Here is a 26,921-nt window from a genome sequence, read left to right as displayed (position 1 = left end):
TTTCACTGATTCTCGTGATAATGCACCGACTTGTTACGACACTAGGCGCAATACTGCAGCGTTATTACCGCTACGGTGAAGCAACATGTTGTAATATCGACCAGGAAGAGGCAAATCTCGCGCAACTGATGGATGATCTCGACGATGATCGATATAATGTGTCGACGATCGACCCGTTTTTGAGCTGAAATGCAACAATGAGAACGTTTAGTTTCTGCTTCGGAAAGGATAGGTCTTAACCTGGGCAAATCTTTTCTAGGTAGATTCGGATTAACACGTTAGTTGATGAATATTAGCTGTTAGGGTTTCACGTTCCTAGAGATCTGTGGAATTTTGTTTACAATTCATCACTTTCACGTGGTGCAGTTATGATGGGTGAACCAATAGCTAGATACATCTGGGGGTAATGGTCTAATCCTGTTAAAGATATTTTACGTGAGTTTATTTTTTTGTTCAATTAGGAAGTACTTGAGCAGTATCGTTGTTAGTATTAAATAATTTTTTTTAATATGGTTTTAAAAAAAATGGAAAATAACGAGGAAGTTACTTAATTTTATATTTTGTAACTTCTAGTTTTTGTTACCTTTCTATAGAATGTGAAAGACAGTAGTCAATTTCCGACTTTTGAATCTCTGATTCTTTATTTGGAATTTATAAAATTAGTTTATCTGTTGTAAGTGTGCATAATAGAAAAGTGAAAGTTCTATTTCTCATATACTTATACCATAAAGAGAAACGAAGTACCAATAACACAAATTCTCTAAAACATCAGTGAAAGTGTTGAAATACAGTTATCTAACCACGTGTTTGAATAACTACTAAAAAATCCAGATATGCCTCAGATCTAGAAATTCCCAACAATACAAAGAATTACATTATCCCTCAAGATACTTTGTTGCGGAATTAGGTTTTTCCAAACTAGAACCCTTCGCACACGATTATTATTATGCCACTTGAAAATCCCCATAAATCGACTAAGCTTCGCAGCTAATAATCCAGCAATTCCCTAATACTAATCTGTTACCTCGCGTTAAGGGCGGCTCCATTGAAAACAGTTCGCCCAGGTCGCGACCCCTCGCAGGTAGTACCATTCTCTGCCGTCCCTTTGTCGTCGGCGCTCTTCACTCAGAACTCGGCACGATCCAATTGAAGCTATCCGCTAGAAATAATCCAAAGTCTGACCAAAACGAAATGTCCGAATTACTCTAGGCGAGATGCCGGTGCCAGTTTGGGATTGTTCTGACCTGGGCCTGCTAGACGAGCCTCTGGACACTGCGACGATGGTATCCGACGACATATGGAAGAAGTTCGACCTGGACTTCCCGTTGGACCGAGTGGTAGACACCCACCTGGACACTTATCACGAGAGGACCGTCGACGACGGCGTCTTGCACGACCTCTTCTACGACAAGAGGACCTGTTTGGAGTCGCGGGAGATACGTCATCACGACTGCATGTGGGCAGGGTTGTGTATCAGCAAGGAACACAATAGGACGTTGCCCGCGAAGAAGGACTCACAGATACAGAAGAAGGTACCGGCGGGGCGTAGTCTGTTGATTTCTCGAGCTAACTGCGCGCAGACGGCGACGACCACGTCACTGGGGGCCAGCCAGCAGCTACAGGCCCAGCAACACTACCGTGCTAGAAATCTGGAGAGCGACGGCGACTCCACGAGGCCGGAAACACCGCAGAGCTCGGCCTCCGATACAGAGACGGAGGACGAGGGACCCTACTTCAGGCACGATCAGATCAACATACACGAGAAACTGTCCGAGTGCATGTCAGAGGCGGCTACCAAGGCTGTGCCAGTGAGCGAAGTTACCGGTCAGCTGGTCAGATTTCACGACAGGAGGAAAGAGGACGACAAAGGTCAGTGTCAAGTGCACAAGGAGACCAATATCAGGAACACCCTCAGCGATCACTGTTATCATCTGAATCAGCCTATTGGCAAGAACCTGGAACACCTTGGCGTGCAGACACCCTCCGACTCCGGTGAGTCATGATTTTCTTACGTTTTACTATTACTTGCTCCCCCTTGTTCTGTTACTTGTGCTTTTTCTTTATGCTAAGATGTTCAACGTGATCGTTATCTTGGATATTGTTGAGATCAAAGAAAGAATCTGGTGAAATTTTAAGAAACCTTTTTTGCTAGTCAATTTTGTAGATTTTTGAAACGATATTTAGTGTTAAGATTTAGGAGTTCGGTTTGTAATTAAAGATTCGTTTTGATCTATCAACTGTCATGAGTCTCTATTTTGGGGTCACCTATACTTACCTTGCTATTTTATAATGTGTGGATCATAAGGCCTAAGTGCGAACTTTTTTTGGTAAACAAACAAAAATTTTGTTTTAATTAAATCCACTTGGCGAATAACTTAAATTTATACAGTCACGTGAAAGATTTGGGGAAAAAGTCAGCAGGTAATAAATTAATATGTTGCCTTATTATAGGTATTTTCAGTTTGAAGAAGATTGTTTTGTTCTAGTCACATATTTTCTGTACTAGATTTTATTAGAATTTTTTGTTAATTTTACACGTTAAGTATAATTGTCTATATGTATAAGAACACCCTGTTTAGATAAATTATATTAGTCGAAGTATTGATCTCTTAACCAGAGAAGACAAAACTCATTTTCTGGGTTTTAAAATATTTTCAAAAATTCATTCACTTATTATATTTTAAATATGCTTTTATCATTTTTACAACATGTGTTAAAATGATACGTCAATTTACTTTCTTCATAACATTTACATATTTTTTTTAAATCACTGGATAGTTCTATTTCCAGCAAGTCTTGTTTCTTTTAATAGTTCATGACACCTACTTCCGCTTTGTAGGTATAGTTTCACAGTCATTTTAGCTTTACGCCTATAAGACGTCCGACCATTCCACTTGTAAATTATTCATTAGGAATGTTAGACATTTTGGAATAGTTATACGGCGCCACTTTTTTTTGTAAATACAGCGTTCGCTGTGTGTCAAATGAAGTTAATTAGCTTTCAATCATTTTTAAATACACTGAAGATGTTTCTTGTCAGGAGTAATTGGTTACTTAATAGCTCAATTTTGAACTGGATTTGCATACTACAAGTGACACTTGCAAAGTGTCTATTATCCCATCATTTCATTTAAAGAATGCTGTATTATTTGAACAGTATTTTTGCAAAACATATTCTCTTAACGATTCTTTTTTAATTGTAATTAAATTATAATTTTAATCCTCACTTAGTTGAAAAAGTAGAAAAAGTTTAATCCTCACTTAAAATTGAAATATTAGTAAAAATAATTAAAATTATTCGAGCTATTAAATTTGAAATTTTTTAAATTAAATAAACATAGTAATGAATTATACTATAAGATTTGAATATTCGTTACGAAATGGAACGCGATTAGAACGATGGTTTTTGCTATATTTGTCTTAGAATCGACTTTTCTCTGTTTCATTACAAGTGAAAAAATGTAGATTCACATTTCCTTATCCAATACTCGATCACAAAAAAAAAAAATAATTAAAAAAATCTGCTGATGCATATGCATTGCATAAAAATGTGATTTGTGAATATACGTACACTGCAAATATTATCAGTTATCACATTTGCATAATGTGTGAAATGCTTGAATGACGAGATTAAAAGAATGTGATCCGGAGGATACTAGTTACATTAAGTGCAAGATTATTGGAAATGTCCCTGTTGTTACAAGCTAAGCTGTTTCGCTGAATTACTAACGCTTGGACTTTGGTTCGCGATCTCCAACTGGCGATCTCAACATTACCAGTAATTATTCAGTTGATAAAACAAATAACTACTAAGTGGTTATCTCATCTTTTTTGACCTCGTCACTAAACCATATTTTTTCTAACATAGAGTGAGAACGTACATGATAATTCGATATATAGCCTCAAATTGTATTTTCATTAAGTATACACGTTTCTAAGACTCTTTATAGTAAAACATTAGGCAAAAATGCAGCATAGTATATACATATGTACTGAATAATCATGAAGGTTTACGTACACCTCACAAATTGCAACAGAATAGAAAATGTACATGCTTTAGAATTTATGGATTAGGTTACAATACCAGCTAAAGTTCGAACACCAAAAGAACGAATGTAGAATACAGTTAATATCGAAACAACCCTGTAACAGCACGTGATTAGCAGCTTCCTCGTGCACCCAACTTGCAACTCCCTTCCAACCGTCTAACACAATCTATTCTCCAGCATTCACAAGCCTCGCACACCATCACCCGTTCGACAGTTACAAGCTCCATTCTTCGCGAAACGAACAAAAAAATCCGGTTCTGTATCGATTAAAAACACTTTTCGTCGGCTGAGCCGCTAAATTCGTCGACGTGAATTTATTCGGCCGGTTCTTTTGTGGTCTCTGACGAAGGCAAGGGCAAGGTCGAACTATAGATCTCCGTAATCGAGCGCAATTGATACCCAACGAGGAGCGCACTTCGCCGAGTTCGTCTGCCCGCCTGGATATGCAAATTGCGCGGGCTCGGTTATTCGTCATCGCTGGCCGACGGCTGAGCGACGCAAAAACGGGGGAACTCGTTCCAGGCGAGTTCGGAGGTCGATACACGGGATGTTCTTTCGAACCCACGATATTTTTCCGAGGACGAGCAGCCGTGAGAATTTTGCGACGCGCAGCACCGCGGTTGGAATTCGTTGCTCGCGGCTCGCGTGTGTCGAGTGCAATGACACGCGTGCTGTGTATTTACCTAGCCAATTTGATAAGCCGTGCAGGTAGCTCGCGAGAACAAAAATCTTCGCGCCTTTCTTAGGCATGCGCTGAGTCCGCGCCGCGTCTGGGGATTCTGCGCCGTTTCGCAGCGCATAATATGTTTGTCAGAGGTGATTATTCATTTGTTCGAACAGAATATCGCATTGGATTTCGGTTGGGAAAGTTTTACTGAAGTCTATTTAGTCTGGATAACAAGAGGACTCGATGAGCTACGCATCCATTTTGTCGCAGTTTTGTACGGTGAATGTATAATGAAAATGAGAGGGGATATTTTGAAGTTTCATATCAGAAGTTAAGGATATTTTATAATGTTATGTGAAGGATTAGTGAGTAACTACAAGTGCCATTTGCTTACAAAAATAATTGAACAAATAGAATTATAAGTAGGTTTTTGTCAAATTGATGGCTTTGTCAATTTTAGGAAATGTAGAGTCTTGAAATTTTTATAGACAGTACCAGTTGATTCGCGAAGTCTTTGTGATGATAAGTCCGACATAAATTGGAAGTCTAGTCTCTGATCATTAACCCATGGTAACAAATATAAATCCATTATTCTTGATTTGGTTTGGCTCATTTTGTGTTTGGTTTTATTTTTTATAAAAAACACTTACCAATTCACTGAAACTACTTTTCAAAAACCAGATTGGGGATTATAGAAATTATTCCACTTAGCGGGTCACAATTACAATTCGGTAATATAATATTCACTTTCTTGGAGAAGTCAATCTTTTCCAGAGCCAATATAACTGGAACAAAAATTTAACAGAATAGGATTTTGACGGACCCATTACTTCAATAAAATACGAATATAAAGGAATACAAATTTGATTAAAAATCTGTCGTTGATTCAGGTTGAATAAAATTAAATGGAGTATAGATACACTTCGAATATGTCGCCGCATATGAAATCCAGTTCAACCCATTTGCAACAACAGTTGCCAGGGGCCCCCCTCAGAAATAATCTCGTTACCCGTATTACTGTGAATATTTTATACCCGTATTTACCGAAACGTAAACATATTCGAGACAGGCTCTTCTGCTTCAGGCTTCTCTGTTGTCGAGAATAGTGCATCGCATGCAGTCTGGTGCAGGACGTACATGCAATTTAATTGCCACGGAGGTTACGTTCGTTTGCTTTCAATGACGAGGATGATTGCCAGTGGGGAAGGGGACGTCTTGATAGATTATTACTGCATCGATGGGAACCGTTAAGATGTCTCGCTCGAATACGTGTCAGGGTTGGACGTTCAAGCGTCGAAAAAGTGGGTCAGTGGACGAATAATAGGTCGTTATGTCTTCAAGGATGGTAATATAATTATGGGACGATTGTTTTGATGAATTTGTTTCTTGTTGAAGTTGAGTGCTGGTTTGGAGGTTCTAGGAACGAGAATGAGTAAAGATATTGTTACTACTTATTAACTTGATCACTAGACACATATATTAGATGCTTGTCATTCATAATTTCGTCTTGATTGTTAACATAAAATTCTGAAAACAAGGGGATGGTTCAGAGGATGAAGATGTCATTTACGTCTGTCTCATAGAACTGAAAAATAATTTTTTGAATAGAAATTTTTTCATTCTAATTTGACAGTTTAAAATTTCAGCAACTTATTTAATACGCTAAATACATGTATGTAAATAAGATAATAACAGTAATTAATTAGAACTTATTAACTCGAATTAATAATCTGAGGTCGCACTCATTCCGATTTATGATGTACTCAGGCTCAAAGATACTTCATATATCATCTTTCTCGGATTTACCCTATAGAGCAGCGCTGTCCAAGCAAGCGCTCGTGAGGTAAACCTTTTGGAGCTTCCCCAGAGGGAAAGTATACGATACTATGAAAGTTGCCATGATAGGTTGACAATGTCTACCGTCTCTCTTGTCAAGAAAACTCAAGCAACATATGAACATATACATACATTAGTGGATCACAGAAACAGTTAGAAAGGGAAGCAGACGACGGCAAAAGCATCTCATGCTACAAAGGCTTCGATGAAAGATAATATCCTTCCCGAGGAAATGACTGAAAGGTAACGAAATACCACTTAAATTAATCCCGTAGATTCTCCCTGTTTCCATAAAGCAACATAGTGCAACACTGCCGTTTAATTACCTCGCCACTCCACAGAAAGAGAGAGAAAGAGCTACGTTACACAAGGTAGAGCACAAAAAGCAATTAAGCATCCCATAAAAATTCGCGCGTAGCAGGAATTCCTCGAATCGTTGGTTAGCCTGGTCTGGCGATTAGATTTCCAGCGGTTACGATCGTTTTCAAGGCGCCACATCAGTTACCTCTCTCGTAATCAGCAATCTTCGTCACGTGCTTCTTTTCCCTGGATCTAACTATAATGATTCCGGGAAAAGCGTTCTGACACGCTAGACATCACGTTGGGGCTCCCACTGTCTCCTAGACCTCGTTGGCGAAAATTGCGCCAGCGTTCTCCACCTGATTGCGCGACATGGCGACATCATCCTTTGCACAGACGGTACCCCGACTCGTACACATGCGCGAGGGGCTCGTTTAAACGACGATCGCCGGCTCGTGTGCGTCGTTCGTATGGATAGGAGAGCATGACGAGGAAGGGAGTCGTCGCGGTGCCGCGCGACGATGCACACACGTGCGTCACTTGCACTCGCGTGCACGTGTGCGAAGACGTTACGCGCGCACACGTGACTAACACTCGTGTCGACCTCTCTGACGATTATATATCAAGTTGAACGATAATGCCGCGTATCGATTAATATTTTTGCACGATCTGGCGCTTGCATTGTGACATGTCGCGCGTGCTGAAAAAGTGAGTGATTCCCACACCGTCTTATCTATCAAGTGTAGTGGAGCTAACATTGTTGCCGGTGTCCTTGTTAGGCGAAGCTTTGTGACGTTTTTCTTGTGACTGAAAGATAATAATAGGATTCCTATTAGGTTTTCTAGAAAGCTTGTGCCGATTTTGAAGTAAAATAAGAAGTCATATTTTAATGTATTTGAGTTTTTATTCGGTCTGGTATACACCATTTTTTTCTATAATCTTTTGCCATTTTAAAATTTCATTTTCTCAAAAGGCATGAGATGTTTTGCAATGCTCACATTAAAATATAAAGTTTCTTATTTTACTGAAAGCACGAAGTTTCCGAATAACGCAGTATTAGTATTGATGAGTTGACAAATTTTTATGTGCTTGTTTGAAATTAGGAATTGGAATATTTCTCACAAGTGATAACTACTTTAGCTCAAAAAAGAATTTTATGTGTTCTGTGGCTTGACCCTCTTAAATGTCCCACTATTGACGAAAGTGTTCTAAGTAAAAAATCTGACAAAGTTGGATTTATCACATTATTGTATAATGTTAATCGATGCAACACCAAATAAGTAATAAATTCAACTTCAGAATTTTTAGTTGAACTACTTTCATAATTATAATACAGATGTTTATGGCTCACGTAGTTGACTAAATTTCAGCCGAAATGGTTAAGGGAGATTTTATATCTTGAAAAGATTAGTTGTTTTTTCTTTTTCACATTTTTTGTATTTGGTGATATGTGAAATATTCCTCTGAATTTTTATGAATTCGGACAGGCTACGTTGGCTGTGTACTCTCATTAATGTTTCGTGCACAATCCACGGTTAGTAGGATTGTTTAGAGAGGAAGGATGGTTAGTCTAAGCAGCCTGCGGAAGCGAACAATGAACTTGATACTTTCAAACAAGACCCTCCACTTAACGATGCGATGCAAAATGCCGTTTGGCTCATGTACGAAGATTTGCCTGTAGAAGATACACTATGCCATGTTCTAGAGGCACACGCGAAACAGCGAAAGTGTATATGTGTTTGCTCCGAAGCACTTGTATTATAGCAGAAAAAGAAGTAGACAGTTACAAGCGACATTGAAAAGGTTGATGCATGCGCAACAACACTTTGTTGATTCACCGTTTTGAACGTTGTCCAACTTTTATTCTTTGCTAGTCGCTCATTAAACTGTACGTTTGTGAAAACAGACGATAACTCATGACCTGACAGTGTCTTGACTTGAGAGGCTATAAGTCTGTTAAGTTTTAAAATATTCTCTTCTAATATGCTCAGCATACTCCCATCGCGCGGGCAATGAATCCTCCAAGCAGAAAATCCCGAAACGATTCAATTTTCCAGTTCAACGAGTTTACGAATCTTAAATTTCGGAAGGGTCGATAATTGGTCCTAACTTTCGATTGACGTTACCCAATCACACAAACGATTGAACCGAGAAAGCCGCAAGCCAGTGTGAGAATTCGTAAACGACGTCGATGGGGTCTTATAAAGTGTGCCGTTTCCTGATCGCCGGACTTAATGGATTAAGAAGACGGCACCGTGCGACCGGACACATCGCAAATTCGACCTTCATGTCATCGTTCGTAATTGGTAATTGTCAGGGTCCACTACTTACAAGTGGCTACTTTTGACCGTGGTCAGATGGGTCACCGAGACACTGTAGATTCAGTGAACCGGAGACCGTGACCTTGTTAAAGTCATTAACAGATTCAACTTCTCTTTTCGTAATGAACGGACAGGTTCACTTTGGAAGAATTATATTACACAATAAAATAGTATCGGACGCTGGGGAATAATCTCTCGCTTTTGCGTAACCTCTGATTAAAGGGATTGGCCCCGTTTTGGATGGCAGTCAAAAGCAAACGTTTTGAATATCAGCCCAGACCTTTGCACCAATGCCCTGTTTATCTCAAAGTTCAGGCGATTGTACCAAGAAGATATTGAGATATGAATGAGATACGCCAATGTTCATTCAAGAAAACTGTTTATATTTGTTTCAATAAGCTAGATTGCATGTCCCTATGTTAGGGACACGTTTCTTACGTCCACTTATACGCGAATGCTTCTTTCATGATAGACAATAAATGGCAGTACATCTGCAAGAAAATGTAGTTATGAAAAAGTTTTATGAAAGTTTAGTGAAAGAGCGCTAGCCCAATACCACATATTTTATGCTAATAGTTACTGACATATATCCCTATTTCAAGGAAGGCAATACGTACCATAAATCCTATTTATCAGATTCAACCACTTAAAGTGGAATACCATGTTCCACACGTGACAACTAATTCACATGTGACTCAAAAGTAAATTGTACCTATTTGTGGTCTGACCTCTTGTTTTTGACAGGGGTTCAGATTTTCCCGAGTTAATTATTAAAAAATTCAACAGACTTTTATAGCCCAGTACTGCTTCAAGAAAATAGTGCACCTCTATTACTTCACCTTTCAATCCACTCTGCAATAAACGGCCCCGTTCATGGGAACGAATTCTCCACGAGTATAGGTCCTCTAAACATAGAGTAAAGGGGATCTATAAACCCGCTCTCCTAACTTTCGTCTGGGCATGCGCGCTAGAAGCAGCAGGCTGCCGCAGTCAAGCTGGACACTCGTATTCCGTCGTTTCTAATTTAACCATCAAAAACAACGAGCTCATTCGTCATGCGACAAACGTGATCGCTCCGAAACGATCCGAACTTTAAATCGCACAGTCCTCGAGACAAGGTAGAAGTCGTCAGGGTTGCCACGCCGACGATGTACGACGAGGGGAATGCACGGACATCTTTTTCATGCAATGCGTCGTGAACTAGGGGGCTTTTGCGCCACGCTGCGTGACGTCTACGGTATCTGACCGGTCATTTACTGCCAGCCAAGTTGCGCCTCTGTCTTTGGCATGGGGCCTTCTACGCTTTGCTCCTTTTCGTTTTTCGCGGCCGCTGGGAAGGGCGTGGGTGAAAGAAGAAATCGACATCGATAATCGACAGACGCAGTTTTCGGCGGGTCGCGTTCTACCTGACGCGTCGAGTAGTTCTGTGCAGGTTCCCGGCGGCGGAACAGGATCGTCGGAGCATGCGCAGTTAATCGCGCGGGAACTCGAAGGTCACGCGGTACCAAGTGACGTCAATCGATAGCCGGTCGGTCGGTCGCTGCTTGCGGTCAAGCGTGGGACCCCGCCGCGGCGGTTTAAATGGTCGCCGGAATGCGGTTAAGCCTTTTTGCCATTCGCGCCGCAGCCGCGCTCACCGCGCTCAGGAGGGGTATCCAGTAGCGTATCGCGTGGGCACTGGACCCCCTCGGCATCTCGTTAAATTAAAAAGCGTTTTCGCTTATAATCAGTTGTCGATCCATTAATCGAGGAGGTCTTCTGATCATTTTCGATGCAGGATATTGGAAGTTGGAGCTTGTTTGAGGGGCAAGTGGGAAGGCACGAGCACAGTGTTACGAGTTTGTAGTTCCCGAAGTTTTAAAAATTTATTTCTTAAGAGTTTGTATTTTTGAAGAGGAAATAAATTTATTTATTTTAGTGTATATCCAGTATGTGTCAATTATAATATTAATCCATTGCATTACCTTTCTTTACAAATTTTTTTTCAATAACTCAATTTAGAAATGTCCAGTCGTACTCGTCATAAAAGTGTAAAAAATTTAAAATTAAGTCAATAGAAATATTGTGACTCTAAGGGTTTAATTAAAAAAACAAAAAAATTTCCTATTTTTTTTTTTATTATGAATTGGGTACATAGAAAACACTTATATTACCTTGGTAAACCTAAAGTAGGTCGTCACTAGACTCAACTACTTTCCTATTAATCATCGAGTCTTTACAATGTTGCCAAGAAATCGTCATTTCAGGCTTGAGTGCAAATACATTTCCGCAGTCCTTCGCGTTAACGCGTCCTACAGACCATAAAATGTCGCGATGAAGTATCAATATTTGCATAATGCATGCAGAAAATAGCTGTCTTGCATTCTTGTCAGAATTTCCTTGTCGAAGGCGTGTATATGACGATTTCCGTGCGTGTGAGAGCAATAATGAACGATGTCTATATCGCTCGGTGTCCCCCTTACCGCGCGTTACACTCTTCGATGGAATGATGTTATCTGCACTCGTGTGCGTTAAGTGTGGCGCCAACTGCACTTGCTTAGCACCTTTAATTACGTAAACGCCGATAACTGTACTGTTAACAGATCATAGGGGACTCCTGACACGGAAAGTCCGATTGCAGAATTTCTTGAATCCTAGTGAGGACGACGGTCCAACCGACACATATTCTGAGAAATAAATCTTTCGGTGAATCCCGCGGCTCAAGGAATATTATCTTGCAGAACTCCGTGAGTTTTCCTTGTCTCGATAACCAATTCCCAGAAACGATCTTCGCTAGGAATAACAATTTCCACTGCGGCAATATCGCGTTAGGAATCGCTAGAAGATCCAGTCGACAGCTATTCAAGAATCTCCAGCTGGACTCTGTAGCACTGTGAAGGTCGAGCGAAGTCCCACTCCGCGTGGAACTAATAGAAAGCAAATTATGCAGTTGCAATTATACCTCTTTTTTGTTCAGCTGTGAATGGTTGATTTTGTAATTGACCATGGCCGCTCGTGGAATGTCTACAGTTGTTAAATTTGCATATTATTCGAAACGACGGGATCTAACATCCGATCCAACCTCGATAGGAAGCCTCCGCCTGTCTTTGACATTTAGCTTTCTTTTCCTCATTTCCATTTTCTCCAAATAGTCGTCTTGGCCAATCATTCAAGACGAGGGCCTTCTTCGTGTATCCTGAATTTTAAGGAATTTTCAAGGTTTATATAAAACTCACCAAACTGAATAATATGCAGAATATTTTATTTTGGAGGTACGTAATACGTATCAGTAATTAAAATCGCTTCCTGTGTTTTAGGTTTTTTCTTTGGAAATTGAACAATTTGAATAATTAGTACTTTGGAAATTTGAGAATTGGAAAATTCAAAAATTTGAATATTTGAAGCCTTCAAACCTTTAAAGTTTTTAAAAACATAAAACTACTGGTCATATGCCTCCAAAATAGGCTACTGTTGTATTCCTTTTAAATTCTATAGCCTGACAGAGACTCACTAAAAAATGAACGTCATACTTGTGCAGCTGTTTTGAAGACAACCTTCGTTATAAGCTCATAATATTCACTGTATCTTGTTTCTTTGATGAAACAAAATCGTGTGACAAACAAGTGTTAACGAACATCTCGCTGTGATCTTCTGACCAGTGAACCGTTCGTCTATAACGAAGAAACAGCACACGCTGTTACCCATCGAATTTCAGCGATGAGACGCCCTGTGACGCCCAGGGTATTAATACGGTCCTGATCCCGAACACATTCTTAACGAAGACACCGGCTCGTCTTACGTCTGGACCTTTTTTTTTCGCGGTATTCATACGCAACCCCGCCCAGGTTCCTTTTTCATCGAGAATGAGTGGACTTCGCACCGTTCGTCATGCAAATTCCCTGGTTAAAGCTTCCAGGAAAATCGTGCACGCTGGAATGCGAGCGCCTCAAATACTCATAAAAATGTACGTCTCGTCGTCGTTCCGCCTCCTCCCTCGGGTGGGCTTGCACGATTCTGGAATTCAGTAGGTGCAGCGGATGCGGTCAGCCGACCGAATGTGAGTTTCGATTTCGTCGAATCGGCGAAAGCGTCGCGCGGAAAAGCGGGGGAGGGAAATTCGCGGTAGCATTTTCACTTTGAGAGTGCCTTTTGGCTCGGTTCTAGCTGGTAGCTGCGGTGAATTCAGTGATCGAAAAGGAACTTGTTACGCAAAGTAAAGTGAACTGTGATTGGTAGGCTACTGCTGTTTTATCAGGTGTTGGTTACCAGTCTGGATCTCTTTGGTAGGATAGTCACCGTGAAAGGTTCATATATAAGAGTTATTCGTAAAATACATTGAAAATAATGAGGGTATCGTTGACCCGCGATACTAGTCTTATCAGTGGTCTTGACCGGCAGACTCCTTTGGGGGTATGTCAAAGTTCAACTTGATCGTTACAGTGAACGCAAGATTTTTATATGAAGAAACATAATATTGAAATAAAATTTGTGCGAGTAGAATTTGTTGTCATGAAGGCCTTAAGCATGTATCAAATTAGCTTTGAGTCCAAACTTTTTGTATTATTTAATTATTTATTTAGATTTTTTAATTTATTTGAATTAATTATTTTAATTATGTAAAATTCTTAATGTTTTTTATAAAAATATAGGGACTTAATTGATTTATTTAAAATAGTTTGACAAATTATAGGTAACCCTAATAATATTTAAGTTGACATTTATATGAGCTGAAACTTGCGTGTTAAATATCCATGAAAATATTCAAAAATATCCATAGACACTTCATGAATTTTCTATATCCCTCTGTTACCCATTTTCCATAATGAAATCCTAATGACACCACCATTTTGCATAACAGTAACTTGCACCATATGTAAGGGTTAAAAGTAGAAATTATCTATGTAGAACACGTTTCACAGATAATAAGAATAACTGTTCACCCGAACTGCCTTATCAGTAAACTAAAAAAAATGTTATTTTAAGTTCACGATAGCATAGACCCGACAATTATCGTGCGAATAAATCATGCAATATAGGTTAAATAAAACAGCCAAAGTTAATTGATCTACAGTACTGGTTCAGATTTTTTCACCTCTATCTCAGAACACCGCGCCAGGAAAGAGAAAGGTGGTCGATTGTTTCCTATTATTAAAATATAGTACGAGTGAGTGACGTGGGTTGCATTCTGATGTTGCTGAAACGCTGTTTCACCGCGAACACGTAACGGTCCTTCTGGTTATTGCAAAACAATTCAGCGTATATCGACTTTGTACACGCAGGTGGGTTCGGCATCTCTGGAAAGGTATTAGTTAACATTCTGCATAAGTATAAGCTGTAACCGACCGTTTTCCCGCTCTCTTTCTCCTTTTCTCGTCACACGATTCTGGTGGTGGTCGGCTCTCACGCTGAGAGACGTCTATAATTACGTTCCTCCCTCGGGAGAGCAAGTGGGCGCCTATTTTTGCGCAGGGACTACGCCGAGCGCATAAGCGCATCTCCTGACGTAACTCATTCATTCATTAACTTAGCCCGCGCGGAAGAGACCGCTGATAAGCGTCATCAGCGAACGCAACGCGGATTGGTCCCGCTCGTTACTCCCACTTTCCCTGCCTTCTTTTTACCTTTTACACAATGCTTTCCTACGAATGGCACTCGCGCATTTCGCCGTGCCAGTTTCAAGCTACATACTTCTAAAAGCAACTCCTTTGTCTCGACGTTTTGACATGCCACGCGAGAAATACCCATGGTCGATGAACCATAGTGCCTTGACTCTCGTGCAGAGAATTAGGAGGTCGTACATCGAAATGTCAAACTGGCAAAACCTGATTTGGGAATGTTGATCAGCATCAGTGCCGATTAAAGTCGGCCTTTGTCTCTTTGCCACGCGCTCGCTTTCTGCCCTTGTCGTTTTCCTGGTTTAACAGCCTCTATCGCTAGAACACCAGTTACCATCAACATTTCTCTACGAGTAGGGGTTCCGAGGACAACGTCCAGGTTGCTCAGGCGGTAATTGAGTTGTGGGTTTGTTAAATTCAGAGACGCATGACGGCAGGTGTCCCCTTTCGAAATCAGGGACGCAAGGTGCATCCTTAAAAAAGGAAGATCGAGGTGGCTCCGAGATCGAAATGCTCACTAATTAGAAATTGGAAATTGATCGAGAGAGAGTCGTGCGCAGGCGACTCGCAAGTTCCTCCCGCGCACCGTAGCCTCGGACCAGAGGCACACCTTTCCTTTCCTCTCCTCGATCGGAGCGGCAGCTCGTCATCCTCTCCTTCTTATTGCATTTCTCGTTCTCCTGGGGCGGCATGCCAGCCGTTGCTCTCGCCTACTCTCCCGGAATGGATCGAACGAGAAAAAAGGAGAAGGAGCTAGTTGATGACAGAGAGAGACAGGGATCGGTGGCTAGAGTGGCGGCGAGAGGAAGAGGAGAAAGGAGAAGGGAAAGGAACGGAAGGTGGTAAGAGAGAAAGAGAGAGGGAGAGATGTAGGTAAGAACGGCGAGCAACTGGTATATTCCATGAGTCAATCGACCGGGGAAGGAAAAGACGGAGAGATGGCTTTTTCACGTCTTTTCCAACGCGCAGCGCCATCCACAGTGCATAGTCCAACTCGAGATGCGACGATTCTACGTTGATGACGTGGTGCATCCCGCCGTGGGCGGATCTCGACGAGTGGGCAGGGCTTAATGGTGTCTGGTCACCAGGTCGTTTCCTGGCTACTATCCCCCAGATACGTCTGCCGTATTTTGTATCTCGCGTAGGCTGTTATCCAAGGTAGTATCTCGCGGCGTGCTTTCTAAGTGCATCCGTATGCTCACGCGAATACAGGGCGGATACACAGCTCGGCCTCGTAATTGGACTTCGCCGTCGGATAGTAACGCGTTATAGTTGCTGATTTTTTCACCAACTTCCTTCGATAGTATAGACCGCTCCAGTCGCCGATAGCGAAGTAAACCAGCCGTGGGATGGCTCCTCGTTGTTAACGTTAGCCTTTAAATCAGAGCATGTCCCCTTGGTATTCAGAGTATCTCGTTTGCAGGTTTCTTCGTTTCTTCCCCGAGGAAGAATTGAAACTAGTAGCGTGATTAAACAAATCGTTTGATAGTCTAGCGAAGCGTTGGACAATTGAACTACGTGGAACCGTGTTGATTATTCGAAAACTCACATGGTTCAGATTCTCACACGCAATGTGCTCGATTTTCGCGCAACCTCCCCTCCCCTAGTAGTCTATGTTCAGCGTTCACTTTCGTAACTGGATTGGATGAGCCGGTAGTACCGAAGCGTCAGGAGCTTTGAGCACGACGAGACTTATGGCTTCGCCTTATATACGCACGTCGAGTGACCAGGAAGAGAAACGTGCCGTCACGTTCGCATATGTGCTTGGCTAAAGGGATTGTCTTATAGTTTGAACCGTGAGACTCCTTCGGTTAGAATTCCACGAAAGTAATTTCATGTCGCCCCGTCACCCAACACTTTTTGCCTCTGATACCGTCGGAATTCGGTCCGCCTGAGATAATGTCGGCAAAAGGAGAGGAGACAGACGTAGATGCCGATTAACTGTTACTTTGAACCGTTACTATCAACCCTAGAATTTTATATATTTAGAAGCCCGAACGGGTACATATACCGACGTAACATTATCTTCACACTCGGTATCTGGGAAAGCCTGGAGCTCTGGTCACAGACGTCTTCGGACAAGTCGATGATCCATGAATGACGAGCTGGCGTAACGGAGAAGGGGTCACGTGGGTCACGTCGATGCAGACCACGCGCGGATTTTCTAGCCAGGCCTGTACAGTCGTATCCGACTGTTATCTCGCAAGTAACGGATCATCGGACGTCTAGGGCCCTATATATCGTTTCTGGGTCCATGAAACTCGGTTATCTCGAGCGCACTTCGTAGGGGGGTATGGTCAATATTTTCCTCTCCAATCTTTTCCTACCAGCTTCAGCGCAGCCTTCGATGCCAGTTGATAGTCTCAGCTAGCCTCACAAATGCGACAACTTTCCCCTTTAACTATAGAACGCAATGGAATTTTCACGCCCTTCCCAGCGAATGGATCTCGCCGTCTCTAAAGAATGCGATCTGTATTGTCCCGATTCTTTATCGCATTGCTAGCGATTATTGTTCGCCGTAAGACAGTCGACAACGTTCAAGCCGCCTCGCTCTAAATTCCATAACTTATACTCGAATTCAGGTTCCCTTTATCTCCGAGCAGGATCCAGGCGATTTCTACGGTACGTGCTGATAATTACGCGGCACTAACATTATCTTATTATCTACCAGTTCTCAAGAACTCGGTTCTCAAGAGCACTCGCCACTCAAGGGAACAGAAGCCACACCCTGTCCGAAACAGAAATCAAAACACGTAATCAGCCAGAAGGGATTTGTCGGGGAGGGATGTGGCGGATGGCGGCTGGCGGATGGCGGGAGTCCCAGACGAGCAGTGCCCCCTCCGCTCGTTTTTCGAAGCGTGTCTGCGGGCGAGGCTCCCCGTTCGATATCACGAAAACTCTCTTTCTACCCCTCACCGTCCCCTTCTGTCGCTTGTCTCGGTCGCCTATCCCAATGAGAGAGGCGAAGTCGATCGATTCGCGTTGACGTGTATACTACTATGGCCTGCTTATACGGAGAGCACTGACCTCCAAGGTCGTTCTTACGTGGTTGCACGTGCTGCCGCGAATTGACGGGAACAACCCTCCCTCTCCTGCCCCTCCGCAGCGCTCCATCCTTCAGTTCTAGTGAAGCGATTGACTCGGCCTGTGTACCACTACGCCGACTCTTTTCCTACGGCAACCGCTTCGAACTTTCCTCTCGCTGCTATCCTCGGGATCATGTTCCGAGCCGCGGACCTCGTCCATAGGCTTCGCAACAAGACACGCGACACACGTACTCGCGGGAACGCTTTCTTTGCTGGGTTTATGTGCTTCTTTTTCTCCTGGTGGGTCGACTTGCGAGAACTGCGGGTACTGTTGAGATGTCACGCCTTCTTTAGAGTGGAATAGGTTGGAAAGATGGAGATGGTCTTGATTTGGCCTGGGTTAGGTATGTAGATGTATTTCGGGGATTTTGGAGAAGTGGGAGATGGTTTTTGTAAATTTTTTGTGGAGATAAGGAGGGTGGGAGGAGATAATGGGTACTTGGGGAGGTTGGAGGTTGTAATTTGGGATTTGAGGATTTGAGGATGACACATGAGTTTTTTTATTGAAATTTTTGTTGTGAGACTTTTTAAATGTTTATATTGTTTTTTCTTATATTGTGTTTTAGTTCGATATTACAATTATTATTAAGTTAGTTATAATGTTTAAATTAATGTTTCTGAAGTCTCTCAAATTCTTTAATAATTGTATTCTGTAAGAGGTATAATTAATAACACTATAGCAGAGATTTTTTCCAGTTAGGAGTATTTTGTATTTCGCGATGAGATTTCAAGACTTTTTCAAAATTTTATGAATTTTATGAATATTCAAAGTTTTATAATTTAATTTATTTCAATTTAAATTTTATGAAAACATACTGCATTGTTTTTCAGTTTTATAAATCTTGAGTTTTTAATTGAATTGTGTCCATAGTTTGTCTAATATAAATTCTTTGCATGAAAATACGCATTATATAGTGTCTCTGACAGGTTTCTGTAGAAAGTTTATTAACGGATTGTCTGCATACAAATAAACCAAAATGTCATTTAAAAAGTAGTATCTAACAGAAATGAGAACAGTGAAAGTTGTTCAATAAAAATGTAATCTGTTGCATCTATACATGGAAGAAGTATTTTATGAATGAAATGAAATCATAGAAGCTTCTGAACTTAATGACATGAAAAAGGATCCAGACAGAATATTTCCAACTGTATAAATGATTATATTGCCTTAAAGACTTTTAATTAATAAATACAATACATTAAACATACTCATTCTGAAATTGATCTATTCATTTTGCAAATTGATATTAATTTTATTTTTATATCTATATTATTATTAATTTTAATTATATGATCTATTTCATATGATTTTATGTTTGAATAATAATTGAAAGAATGAATGAATAACCTGATTAATATATCTTCCATCAATTAAAAGACTTAGTCGATTTGAAAATATTTATTATTAATAAAATTAACAGTAAATTAATGTTTAATATTATCTATAATCTATATGTTTCTGTTTCTATTTAACTGTCAGAGAATAATTAAAATTCCGTAACAGAAAACTATGGTGGAACATTCCACAAAGTCTAATATTTTTTATTTTAATTTCTAATTACCTGTTTATCGGCTTCAATTTCGTTATTCGTCACCTCCACTAAATACCCTCACTGAGAAATAATTTCCCATACTCTTTGACACTCGCAGAGAACCTTGAAATATTCTCAGCCACGTCCTACCATTAAACAGTTCAATAAAAAACTTAAAAACAAAACCCCCTTAAACTTTTCCCCGACCAGTAACAAGCGTATTTTCTCTCAAGCAAAATCCCATCGGCACTTGATTGTACTTTCTTCCCAACGCGTTCTAAATACACTCTACCACCGACCAGAGGAAAAAGCGCATTCCAATACAGCGCAAGAAGCGGCGTCTAGAAAACGTATAAAACGCGCATCCGTTCCAATTTCCGCTATCACTTGGCCCGCTGAAGCCCATGCTCCTTCCACCCGAACAATGTTCACATCTCCAGCCGTCAAAGCACCGACAGATCAGCCGAGGTCCTAGATTCTCGTTCCCTCCGTCCCATCCCGCGAACCAATTAGCCGTCTCCCTCGCAAGACATGTAAACGTAACCGTGCGTGACTCATCGGCCTGTTGAAAGTGCCGCGCGTTATCAGCCGCGGCGCGGCGTATTATTGCGCGCATTAGCATAGGGAGCCAGAACGGTCAATCCGCGGAGCCGCGATATCGGTTTCCGCGTTCTCGTTACGATCCGCGGGCTTCATTCTCGAAATCCATCGGTGAACCGTGTCCAATTAAGCACTCGATGGTATCGACTTACGGCTGAGTCGACGGAGGACAGAGAGGCATGGAATACGAGGTACTTCCTTCCTCAGTGAGTGGCCCCGCGAGGCGACTCGTCGAGCGGCGAGGGGAGAGAAAAAAGGGGAAATTTGAATCGGGGCGATGCGAAAATAGGCGGACTGAATGTGTCGCTGCGCTATTCCAGGGGAAAGAAAAGGAACCGCTGGGAAGATCGCTCCCGAGGTCCCCTCGGCTCCTCCTAGAGTCGATTAGGTGCCTCTCGGCTATTTTTAGCGGTTTCGCGCCATTTCGCGCTCGCCCACCGACGGCCTGGCGGCTGGCCAGTTTCAGAAAGATTCGCGCGTCTGGACGCCTCGGCGCGTCGCGATGAAACACGTGGAGGAGCGGGTGTTACGACCGGGGAGATTGCACTCGTTGCCTCACATGTACGCGCAACTGCCGCGCGGCGTGTCTCCTTCGGCCTCTTCCTCGTTCCTCCACTCTTTTCGCTTGGCCCCGTTTGCAACTTTAAATGGAAGCAGCGCGCCCGCTCGATTCATATTCCACGATCGACTGAGCGATTTGTCTGGTTCGCTAGGAGGCTGCGGAGAATACGTGTGGCTCATTGATTTTCAAATGTTTTTAATAGTTTTTTGTTTCTTGTGGAGGTTTGAAATGTGTTCCGAAGGCAGCGTTTTTGAATTTTCGCGGGGGAAGGTGGGGAATTTTGGGGCACTGAATTAAAGCGCTTTTTATGGAATTACTGGCAAGGGAATTTCAGGTCAAGTACCTATACTGGAAATGAAGAATTTTATTGTCCACTTTATTTTTATTGTCCAATTTGTATTGTTTAGGGACCTATTTTTCTGTATTGAACTAGGATAGATGGCATCGAAATTTAATAATTTGATTCCTCTGGTTGTCTTCTGATACATATTTGTAAATTCTTCTGAAAATCCGTGTATTCGTTTCCAAAGGGTTAGTAAAAATTTTTCGCTCGAATTATTGTTTCGTCTGAAAAAGTTTTGTTGTGGGCGTCAGTGAGTTTGCTACATGGCTGATCTTAAAACTGAGAAAGATTTATTGTAGCTGCTTTGTGTAGTTTTTGGACTCCTTGATTTATTGTAAAAATATATCAGTGGTGAGAAATTTGAAAGAGTAATATTTTTTTATCTTTGGGACTTTATTTTCATCTTGTATTGATTCAACATCTGAATGCTAATTGAGGTCCTGTGTTACTTGTTAAAATTGTGGATGTTTGTGGATATAGTTTTCAATCGGAATAATAATTAAACAGAAAAATTTGTACGAGTATTTTCGAATTTTGATGCCATCTCAATCAAATTAAAACTAAGAATTAGATTTAATGAGGGATATATGGGCTATAAAACACACGCATAATTTTTGAATTTCCGGTGTGAGAGTTCTAAATATTCCCTTGCGAGGTGAACAATACTTGTCCATAAATTATCAAATTTTATTACCCTTTTGTTTTTTTGGTATTACAGATTAATCTAAAGAATTTGTAAGCAAATATTAGTCAATGTATTCCTGCATAATCTGTGCAAATTTTGTGAATCTTATTTTAGGGACTTTCTTATTCTTGACTAATTGCAAGAAAAGATTTTCTGAGCTTAACCTCAAGCCTCATTCTTTTTATTCAACCATAATTTCTTTCTGTTTCGAAAATTAAGGTAACTAGCATTGATTGACTGTCCCTGGCATTAAAAAAAATATTACAAATGAAAGAAACTGTTGCATTGTGTTTTTTGAAGATCATTGTCTGTAAGAATATTTTTCATAGAACCTATCTTCTGTTGTATTGCATTTACCTACTATAAGTTTAATTTGAGAAAAAAGGACCCAGGATAATTAAGGTAAAAAAGCGTCGATCTTATGCTAAATAAACGAATATTATTGATAAGAGAACTGGAGATATTTTTCTCAGTTCTCCGGGTATTAATTAAAAGTTAACGCTGTGGTTGCAGCGGCGAAGTAAAGTGAAACCGGAAGGCGAACCAAGCTTTTTTTTCACACCGAGCGTAACGTGTTTCAAGGTGCCTAACTAGGAATTTTTGTAATTTAAATGGAAACTTTCCAGCTATTTTATATAACGAGACAATAATTGAAGTGAACGATAAGAATCGATAAAATTAATAAGCTTAGACCGACGATCACGTACATATGCCTCTCTAACGCAATAAAAATAGAAAGATTGAATCGAATTAAATGTAACTAGTTCCCATTTTTGTGATTGTGTCAGGTATATACAGTCGTTTTTTCGTAACATTTAATTAGAGTCGATTTTATTTTTATTTCTATCGAGAAAAAGGTAAATCGATTCGTAATTGTACATAGATTGAAAGAATAAGGTCTGTAATGCAAGTAAAAGTAAAACGAAGATCGATTTGAATTAGTTGTAGACCTCAATTGAGAGAAATTTTCAAATTAGTCGTTAAAGATTTCCTTTTCGAACATGCTATCTCAGATTTACTCATGCTTTGGTATGGGGATTATAATTGAAAACTGATAAAGTAAGTACTAGGTAAAGTTAGGTCAGTTAATAAAATTTTCCTTTTTCTCATGCTTGCGAATACACTTTTAATCCTTCGATAAAATTTTTTCAATAAAAATAGCCAAGACTCTCGTGATTTAGATACACATTCGTGGTGCGATAGCTAAAGCCGCGAGAGGGGGGCGGGCACGTTTCGTTCCAGACCTGCTAGTTAGATTCGCTAGTAAGGCTTATCTAGATTTATCAGCTTCATCAACTCTCGAGAATAAGTAAATGGAATCCCTCTGGCGCTGATTTGTGGAAGAATTAAGTAGTCATACATTAATTGTTTTTCCAGCAATATTGCTATCAAAGCTGTGTAACAAATTTTATATGAATTCCATTTTCTCCCACTGCTTCCTCCTCAATCTGTAAAATGAGCCTATATTGTCTTATAGATAAAAAAGGTCCAGAATCCAAAATATAAGCGCCTACCAAGCTTAAATAAAAGTTTATCACTGTTTCCAACCTAATATAGTATTTCCTGGTTGTTATATTCTCTATAGTATGAAATTATTTAGCGTTCTGAAATTAAAAATAGTTTTATTTGGGTGCAGAGTCTCTCACGATATTCAACAGCACCAAAATGAGACACCACAAGCCATAAGTTGACTTCAAAACCGACTCCCAGCCTATAAACTTACCAGGGAGCAGGGAGCCTATATCGAACTTTTGGCATACTTATTTCAGTGGCAACGATAATTGGTTACATGTACTAACCCTAGACATTTCCACTAAACTTTATTCACAATTACTCGAGCAGACTCGGTCTCGTCGATAAACATCCAGTATGGATATTTTTCGTGCTCCCTCCCAAAGAGGTCTCATTGCGTCGATTGCATGCAAAGTTTAATTAACTGAATTTACGAGCTCTAGCTAGGTTAATGGTTTGTTTTATGAATGACGAATCGTTGCTGGAACGAAGTTCACCCATAAATGGGGCGAGGGGGAGGGTTGAACGTAATCCTGCATATTTCTTTGTCCCAGGGCATGTTACATCGACATTGAGTGATTGTATTTCGACGCTGTCCTTGAGGAAAGAGTTATGACCCGTATCCGTATGAGAGAGGAATCTGGACCAACCGGATTTCCACTGATTGTGCCAGACGCCGTGGATGACACAGTTTGCAGAAACGCCCACGGTGTCGTATGTCCTTTCGAACGCCTCTACGGCCACATGCTCCCTAAAGGATTCCGCTATTATATTGTAGTGAACGACCTCTCTCCCTAGCTCTGCCACCTCCCGTCAGACCCCCTGTAATCGCGCCAGAAGCAACAACCTCTTGCCTGCGGGCGAAAGAACGTTCAGATAAACGATATCAAACATCCGGCATAACTCAGTCCAGTCTCAAACTGCTTATTCACGTCTCTGACTGTTCCCGAATCCGCCCGACCTCCTCTCCTACAACCGTGATACGATCCTTCCGCTGCCCGCTGTTGGCCTTCACCCTGAATATGGGATTGTCGAGGTTAGGACAAGAGCGGACTTATTTCGTCCATGGCAATTGCCGTTCTATGGTTGCCTATAGCTAATAGGGTCATTGAACCTTGGATTAATTTTGGATCGATGCTTAGGTAATACTATGTGAAGAAATTACTTGAATTGATTTCTTGCATGTGTCTTTCTTTAAAGACTTTCAATGGGGTATAATAGGGTAAATAGTGTCCTACCCTTTTGGTGCTTATTTATAATATCCATAATGGAATATTTTCCATTCCACTTTGAAGTATTAGCCTGAAGCAAAATTGTTTGCAATGCATTGCACCAATTTAATTCTTTTTTAACACATTTGAGATTGAGGATCCACACGTTAGGTGAGGGGATAACTATCTTTACTAGTCAAGGGCACAACATTTGAGTCTACTTAGAAGAAATTCTGTGGCCTTTGATCATCGTCTTCTATATAACTTAACCGCGCCAAGAAGGGAAAGAAAAAAAAACTACCTAATTTAAAATTTTTAAAGACAAAAAAAGAAGGAAAGGTACACACATGGTCGCAGTCACAGTTTTAATATTTTAAATCAGACATTGAAGTAGTCAAACAGTGTACATTGTAACGTGCAGCAGGAAAATATGAGCCAGCTTGATTTCAAAATGAACGACTCTCCTAAATATCGAACTTAGTCTACACTCTAATCATCCAATGACGCACAAAAAATGACCAATTGGCTCCAGTGGGTCACTATCAGTCGTTGTCTCTGCTCCGACAAACGTAAATCTAACGCCTTCTCTATTTCTGTCTGTTACAGAGGAGGAAGAGATCGACGTGGTGACCTTCGAAAAACCCTGCAGACCAGCGGTCCTGCCTACCTACCCGAGTCCCGCGGACCAGCAGCACTTTCAGTTGACAGTGAACACCGCGTTCAAAGACAAGACACCGGCGCCCAGACCCCGCGGCAGGCCACCCTCGAACCCAGCTCGCAAGAGGGCCGCGCAAGCGGAGCAAAAACCAGCGAAGCGGGCGCGCCACCACAGGACATACCAAAGGCGAAACAAGGTAGGGCGATGTATGACTGTGACGTCGCCAGCGATGAAAATGACTGTGCCGACCGCCTCGAGGAGCTCCTCCGACGACGAGCTGGACACCGAGAAGAGGAGTCTGCACAACAACATGGAGCGACAGAGGCGGATAGAGCTGCGGAACGCGTTCGAGGAGTTGCGCGTGCTGGTGCCAGCGGTCGAGTCGAAGGAAAAGGCGCCGAAAGTGGCGATTCTGAGGCAGGCGGCCGTCTACTGTGATATGCTGACCGAGATCGGTCAGATCACCGTGTCCAAAGTGACGGAGCTGAGGAGGCGGCAGGAGAAACTCCGGGCAAGGCTCAGCCAGCTACGGAGGAGTCTCGCCATGACGCGTTGAGGAGGGACTCGGTGAATCGTATCAGATTCAGCTGACCAACTTTCCTGCTCGGCATGTTTGAGTTTATTCGTAAAAGAGGATCGGCCAGCAATCCCGCTTCGGCGACGAAGATCGTCAGCAACGCGCGAAAGAGGAGAACCGTCTTCCCAAGGGAAGACTTCGACGCAACGAGAGGGACAACCCTAGCGTTCGAGCTCCGAGTTCGGTGGAAGAAAAATACAGTGCCGTGGCTCTGGGTTCCTCGGCACGGCGATTGACGGGTGAACACTGATTCTTTTTTTAATAATCCGTTAAATAGGAAAACGTGGTAGAGACCGAGTTTACGTTTGCTTGGGAGGAGGAGAGCTGACGCACACCAAACAGGGAGAATACGCGTGGAGGGAAACGGTGCCAAATGTTAGAAGAAATCGAGGAGACCGATGAAGAGCTTCGAGAAAAGATTGTAGATTTGTAAGAGATTCGTTGAACTGCGACTAGCGAATGAGGGAATCGGTTTGACCGAGATTTTACGGGGTGTTAGTGGGAATACGTGGGCAAAGTTCAGTCAGCGCCGACACTGATGATGGATTTTGAATTTCTTTCCTGTTTCTTTTCGTGTATCTATGGTGAAACGAGCCGCAAGAATGGGAGAAGCTACGAGCCTGAATATCAAGCTGGATAAACGTCGATTCTGTTTTTATTATTCGGATTCTCGATCAGTGTCGCCTTATCGTGTAGATCATCGAACGGGACCGGCTACATGGAACTTGAGACTGCTGCGTCATGTATATTTTAAGGGAAATATATTACAAGGCAATAGAACGATATTCAAAGTACTCGAGTTCAAGACCAGCTCGTTGAGAACGCGATTTAGTCTGTTTTTTTCATACTCGATTGTTCCTTTTTTTTTTTTAAATAGAAAACTTGCATTTAAGTAACTGGATTAAAATCCGAAAGTTGAAGGGAATGATAAACAATCGTTCGATCTCAATCCGTTTAGATTTTGTTGGCAAAGTGAAATCCATATGCAAATGTGAAACGAGACTTATCACATTATCCGGCGTTAACATCAGCAGCTGTGGACGCGTCTTAGGGCGTGCTTCGCAGGTGAACCAGTCTCTTGCTTTTTCGAAAACAGAAGAAACAGAAAAAAGGAAAACACATGCGGGGTTCGATCATTAACATTTTTTTTCCAAAACTCGAACACATTATCAAGAAAAGGATTATCCCTAGAATTCATAGATAACGCAAGTTTGATAGATTGTTAATCGATCAATTACCCCACAGAAATTTTATTTGCAAGGATGAACCTGTAGAATCGATACCACTGACAACCTGACTGATTTCGAAAACTGAGCTCTCATAATACACAAAATTTCACGTGGCCTGATATCAGCCTCAACCTAAAGGTCCAGGAGACCCTCGATATC

At 41.4% G+C, this 26,921-nt stretch overlaps 1 protein-coding gene across 1 annotated transcript in view; it reads left to right on the top strand.

Moving 5' to 3' along the window:
* The window catches only part of Myc (bHLH transcription factor Myc), a 32,592-nt gene extending 6,274 nt beyond the window's left edge, over nucleotides 1-26,318 (top strand). The window contains exons 2-3 of the mRNA XM_076387220.1: nucleotides 1,210-1,992; nucleotides 24,905-26,318. Coding sequence (XP_076243335.1) covers nucleotides 1,215-1,992; nucleotides 24,905-25,512 — 1,386 coding nt within the window. The 5' untranslated portion in view covers nucleotides 1,210-1,214 and the 3' untranslated portion in view covers nucleotides 25,513-26,318. The remainder of the gene's footprint in view (nucleotides 1-1,209; nucleotides 1,993-24,904) is intronic.
* The last annotated feature ends 603 nt before the right edge of the window (nucleotides 26,319-26,921 follow it).

The sequence above is a fragment of the Calliopsis andreniformis genome, chromosome 10 (assembly GCF_051401765.1).
Source record: "Calliopsis andreniformis isolate RMS-2024a chromosome 10, iyCalAndr_principal, whole genome shotgun sequence".
NCBI lineage: Eukaryota > Metazoa > Arthropoda > Insecta > Hymenoptera > Andrenidae > Calliopsis > Calliopsis andreniformis.
This window is presented reverse-complemented; position numbering and strand designations above follow the sequence as displayed.